Raw genomic sequence first — 6,468 nt, 5'->3', positions numbered from 1 at the left:
TTAATTTACTGAAGCAGGATTTATTGAGAAATGAAAAGGGAATTACTACATTTTAACTGGATCTACTGAGCTGAAAAAACAATTGAGCTGTTGTATTTTTCCAATTTGCAATTTTTAGATTAAGTTATATCCCATGTTGGTTTTTCACATTTCCCCATTTAGAGAATACATTTCCGATATGCTGTAGATAAGGTTAATCCCCACAGGTGTAAATGAATGGCTGAACAAGGCCTCGAAAGCTAGAAGTGTCAGCAAGCCATCCTCCTCCTCTACTGCCTGTAACTCTATACCTTACTCTAGCAATTAAAGGTGAAGTGCCTTAAAGCCACTGTCCTTACATGTATTGATGAGGTGGGAGGTTTTTTTTACAATGCACTTTCCCTTTAAGAAACCAGCACACCTGGAAACTGGATGTACCTGTGCTGGTGACGTCGGGGGTAGGTGAAGACAGGAAGCAGGAAAAGAGAAGGAATAGCTGGCAAATAACTGCATGCAGGACAAGAAAATAAAATTACTGGAAAAGGATCAAATATTCTGTGGGAATCCCGTAACTGGGACAGAGACCTTCCTGGAAGTAGGAAGATCATATTTAACCCTCTAGTTACAATAACTCTGTATAAGGAGGCATAATCTTTCAATCATGTCAGCCTCTGCAGTGTTTGTCCTGGATCTGAAGGGAAAGGTGAGTGTTCGTTCATTGTATCTGGTGTTTCGGAAATTATGTTCAAGGAGTTTGGTTATCAGATCCACCATGTTTTCCTAGATAGACGTCACTTCTTTGTGTTGAGGGGCAGAACATGGAAAGTGCTCCTGTACTGTGATATATATATAATTCCTATGTCGCAAGTGATAATCAGTTGATTTAAACAAGTTATTTGGGTATCCCATCTGGATTCATTGATATCCTTCCTGCGGCATATGAATGCTAAATACCGTAGGGCAACACGTTCTGTGCAGCAGTGTGTAAATGTGAGATGAAAGGATCAATAAACACAACCAGACCACATCATCTCAGTGCAGTGGACCTTTAGTGTTAACCCTTGTAGAAACGTTGTCATTGCAGGGTTAAACACCCCTCTCTCCGTTGTTTTACTGACAGCCACTAGAGGTACTTCCCTGAGAGAACAGAGTCAAACTCTGTTCTCAATCAAATTCCGGCTCAGCCTCTGCTCTGCCTCTGCCAAAGTCAGCTGGCGGGGGGACCTAATGCACATGCGCAGCGAGAACCTTGCTTCCCTATGGAGTTGTGGGTGAAGCTGGATGTTCTAATGCATAGTGTAAGGACGCCCAGTGGTAATTAGGCGACCAAAAGTCGCCTAAAAACCTGGAAGTCCCTCTAGTGGCTGTCTAGTTGACAGCCACTAGAGGTGAAGTTAACCCTGTCAGGTAATTATTGCAGTTTATTTAAAATCTGCAATAATTACCACTGCAGGGTTAAGGGACCTGGCCCCTGGGATACTGCACTTCAATGAGCTGAAGTGGTCTTGGTGCCTTTTGTGTCCCTTTAAGTAGATACCTCATGCTGCTCACCTTACAGAATCCTTAACTAAATCCTTAACTTAACTAAATACAGCCGTGGCACCTCAGCAGAGGGATGACAGGTGGCAAAATATATGATGGTGAATGTACACAGACAGGACTATTCAATGAATTCAAAGTGAATTTTAAATTTAAGGCCAAAATATCCTAACTGGAAAAATGAATCCAAGTCAGCAATGTTTCACGTTCATCTACTTTGGCCTTAATTTTTAAATTCACTCCGAATTCCCACCAATTTTCGCTTCAGTGAATAACCCTGGCAAAAGGGGCTTGTATATCAAATACAAACATTTTATGGGAAAAAAAGTACTGATTTTGAGAGGAGAGTTCAGTTCCACGGTTTGGCTATTGTGTCCTGAATTTTGCAGTCTAGTTTTCAGTTCACCATCATTCACTATTTAGTGAATAAACGCTACAGTCTACCAACAAGCAAATTAAGTCCATTTGACCGTCTTGCTTTAAGACTCATTCTACATGTCCCCAAACCACGATACCAGGGAACAAAGTCAGAATGGTAGGACCGCATCCTGAAATAGGGACTGTCCTGCCAAAACCAGGGTAGTTGATAGGTCTGCAAGTGAGCTAAAATTAGAGATCTGAAATGAATGGCAAAGTACTGAGCGTTTTGTGTTCTCATAAACTCTCTTTTTCGGCCTTGTTCTTCCTACTTCCTGTTTTACCTTTCACCTGGATGTTGTTTTATGTTTTCACCATAGTTTATTTAACCAATGGCTTAAAGTGTCTTTATTGCCACATCTGAAAACGCATTAACAGCTTTGTTATACCACAACCAAAACAATGAGATGAAGTAGTTGTGGTGCTTGGTGTGTCCCTTTTTTAATTGTGAAATTCCTTGTACTTTGGGTAAACCATAATGTTCCTGATAGTTATTAACTATGATCTGCTAGTGATTTCACTAATTTTGCTGAATATTGAACAAGATAATTTCTTTCTGTAGCCCCTCATCTGCAGGAATTACAAAGGCGACATCAATATGGCGGAAATTGACCATTTCATGCCGTTGCTAGTGCAACGCGAGGAGGAAGGAAATCTATCACCATTGCTAACTCACGGAAAAGTGCATTTTTTGTGGATTAAACACAGCAACCTCTACTGTATCCTTCACAACTACATGCCGACCACTCTTTATACAAGGGGACGGGGAGAGTGGTTTGCGTTATATGTGCTGTTTTACTATAAAATGAGGGTGGCTAAACCTTTGGCAGTCTTTATTATATATCATAAGAGAGTGATGGATAATCTTGGCACCACTAGACATTTAGCTACCCATGCGATTTTCTTTAGAGATATTATCTTTTAAATACCTGTGTTGACAGTATTGGAATTTCACTGAAATATGATGTAATCAGCAGATATCATAATACATGGCTGACAAAGTTATGTCAATACAGTAGTTTTTTGCGCATTGCAGAAGTTCTGTGGATTTTTGGAACAGTATAAGATGGACATGAGAGGTGAAGGCTGACCCGAAAGGAAGATGTTCGTACACCTAACAGAGAGGTTCAAGTGAATATAGATCTCTATCAAAATAGAGAAAACTACCTCAATAAAGAGATAGAAAGTGTTTCTTTACAGTGCCCAAAATGTAAAAGCTGCTCAACACTAAAAGTGGAATACCCCTTACCCACAATAAAAAACAAATATACAGAAATAAGGTATACAAATTATACCAAACAAGTGTAGCGCTCTAAACAGTAGAGGGGTTTACTCACCCCTTTGGTACAGTGACAGTCTTGAAAAACTTGAATGTACATATAAAAGGAAACAAGAGAAACAAAAATATAGTGCAGATGTTCCAAAATGGATAATTGGTAGTAAGTAATGACTGAAACCACTCACATGGACAGGAGCCTATATGGTATTGGCTCCGTAAAAGGATCCTTTATGCTTTTAGGGCAGCAACACACCCCTTTATCCCAGGTAGTGTCCCTCCAGGAGTATACAACGAGAAGAAAAGCAGAAAAACAACTGTGTAGAATTGCACATACTATAATGGTATTTTGAAATATAAATAGTTGTGCTCACCTTCTGCAGAGCCCTGAAATCCCGGCTCTGAGGTTGATAAACAATGTGCTACTTTAGAGGGGGAATAGCACTCTCCCCAATGGAGTTCCTGATGGCTATAAAGGACTTTGGACTAAAGTATAAAATAGTAAATAACATTTATTGTTAATACATTAAAAACAAAATAAATGGGTACTTAGAAAGTAAAAAGATCCAATAAAAGTCCAATAAAAAGTCCAGAATAATCAGCTAAACGCGTTTCACTCTATGAGCTTCCTCAGTAGCTGCATGATAGCCTCAGGAATCCTTCTTTTTAAATGTTTGAAAGTCCTTGTGGATCCTCCTCTTGAAGTCACATGGTGTGGAATTAATCACAAATTGGAAAACAGGTTACGCTCTACATTACAAGTTACAAGAGAAAACATCTGTGGTAGAGAATTTCCATTTGTTGACAAAATTGTCAATCATCAGTGATGTTTAGTTACGTAATGTTCATTGGTAGTGACATAATTTTAAATATCCAATGGTGTGAATGGTTGGCGGAAGTGACATTGATATTTAAAATTATGTCACTACCAATGAACATTACGTAACTAAACATCACTGATGATTGACAATTTTGTCAACAAATGGAAATTCTCTACCACAGATGTTTTCTCTTGTAACTTGTAATGTAGAGCGTAACCTGTTTTCCAATTTGTGATTAATTCCACACCATGTGACTTCAAGAGGAGGATCCACAAGGACTTTCAAACATTTAAAAAGAAGGATTCCTGAGGCTATCATGCAGCTACTGAGGAAGCTCATAGAGTGAAACGCGTTTAGCTGATTATTCTGGACTTTTTATTGGACTTTTATTGGATCTTTTTACTTTCTAAGTACCCATTTATTTTGTTTTTAATGTATTAACAATAAATGTTATTTACTATTTTATACTTTAGTCCAAAGTCCTTTATAGCCATCAGGAACTCCATTGGGGAGAGTGCTATTCCCCCTCTAAAGTAGCACATTGTTTATCAACCTCAGAGCCGGGATTTCAGGGCTCTGCAGAAGGTGAGCACAACTATTTATATTTCAAAATACCATTATAGTATGTGCAATTCTACACAGTTGTTTTTCTGCTTTTCTTCTCGTTGTATACTCCTGGAGGGACACTACCTGGGATAAAGGGGTGTGTTGCTGCCCTAAAAGCATAAAGGATCCTTTTACGGAGCCAATACCATATAGGCTCCTGTCCATGTGAGTGGTTTCAGTCATTACTTACTACCAATTATCCATTTTGGAACATCTGCACTATATTTTTGTTTCTCTTGTTTCCTTTTATATGTACATTCAAGTTTTTCAAGACTGTCACTGTACCAAAGGGGTGAGTAAACCCCTCTACTGTTTAGAGCGCTACACTTGTTTGGTATAATTTGTATACCTTATTTCTGAATATAGATCTCTCTTTAGCTTCTCCCACAAGCCGACGCACATTAAACATACATGTCTCCTCGAGTGATATTTGTAAGATATGCAAAGACTTCTGAAGTGGTAGAGCTGCTTTAAGAAATGCCTGTCCCTGTTCTTGAGTATATTTTTAGCTGTATTATACCTGCAACTTTTTGATTTTGTTGTTTGTTTGTTATCTTTAACATTTCATTGCACCAGTGGTTGCATTAACCAATAAGAACGCCAATGCATCATTGGTCTACTCCTTTCTATACAAAGTGGTAGAGGTAAGTGGCTTGTGTTTAATTGGGAGGGTGGTTCTCACATTGATTTGTTGTAAGGGAAGACATTTTTTTTGAAACTTAATGATATTCAATAAGATCTGCTCCCATTCCTATTGCTTACCTTCAGAGGGCAGCCGTGTTGGTTGTATTTGAATATTTGTGCCCACCCTGTTAATGTTTTCCACTGATTTGGTGGTAGTTATGTCCTACCAGCCTCAGAACAAGGATTGTGAAGGAAGAACCTCTCTGTTAGGGCAATCAAAGGCATATGGGAGCTGTAATCGGACAATAGCCCTGAAGAAAATGCATTCAACAATAACCTCTCATATGTTCACCTCCTCAGACTAGGAGGACATATTAAATTCATTTATAATGATGGAGTAAATTAAACCCTTAAAGACGCCGATTCAGAAAATTTCAGTCATGTGTCCTTAAGGGGTTATAGGGGAGGGTTAATCTATGGCTGCCCCCAGCAATGACAGATCTTTTCTTTAACTGTGTTGTGGTGGAATCTCCTGTTTGCTGTAGTGCTGCAAATAGATGTCACAAAAGGGTAATTGAAGAAATGGTACTAAATATGTATAAATAGGCACTCAACATTGGAGGACATTGGTCAAGGACCAAAACATACCCCCTGCTTGCCTATATATGTTCCTACTGGCAACCAATGCGCAATGGGAGTTTGAGCACAATACGTAACGTGAATAAAGAATGTCCACTCTGGGGTAATTGGCAAGTCATGACAAATAGACTGCTACACCAATTTCCCTTATGTATAGGCCTCAATGGGACATTCCAAAGGTTGCACAAGGGCATGTGGTGGAATAAATAAAAAATGTGGGTGCTACAGGGTCTTGGAATAGAGGCTAGTTATTAAACCTACTATGGATTCCATTCCTCAGGTCTTCACAGAGTACTTCAAGGAATTGGAGGAGGAGAGTATCAGGGATAACTTTGTCATTGTGTACGAGCTATTGGATGAAGTTATGGACTTTGGATTCCCCCAAACGACTGATAGCAAAATTCTTCAGGAGTGAGTATTAATGGTTCATATTCTGCACATTGCCACAATAGACCATTCAGAAAGCCTAGATCATCAACCTTGAAGTACATTTCCTTATTTTATCATTACTTACTGTAAACCGATGCTTCATTATATTACATGGCTCCCAAAATTTCACTATGGCCC

At 39.0% G+C, this 6,468-nt stretch overlaps 1 protein-coding gene across 1 annotated transcript in view; it reads left to right on the top strand.

Annotated features, from left to right (window-relative positions):
- Positions 1–436: 436 nt before the first annotated feature.
- The window catches only part of AP1M2 (adaptor related protein complex 1 subunit mu 2), a 13,511-nt gene continuing 7,479 nt past the window's right edge, over positions 437–6,468 (top strand). The window contains exons 1-4 of the mRNA XM_063449485.1: positions 437–682; positions 2,498–2,654; positions 5,215–5,282; positions 6,182–6,312. Of these exons, the coding sequence (XP_063305555.1) occupies positions 641–682; positions 2,498–2,654; positions 5,215–5,282; positions 6,182–6,312 (398 nt within the window). The 5' untranslated portion in view covers positions 437–640. The remainder of the gene's footprint in view (positions 683–2,497; positions 2,655–5,214; positions 5,283–6,181; positions 6,313–6,468) is intronic.

Source organism: Pelobates fuscus, chromosome 3 (assembly GCF_036172605.1).
Source record: "Pelobates fuscus isolate aPelFus1 chromosome 3, aPelFus1.pri, whole genome shotgun sequence".
Lineage (NCBI taxonomy): Eukaryota > Metazoa > Chordata > Amphibia > Anura > Pelobatidae > Pelobates > Pelobates fuscus.
The sequence above is the reverse complement of the archived record's forward strand: the minus strand, read 5'-3'. Positions and strand labels throughout refer to the sequence as shown.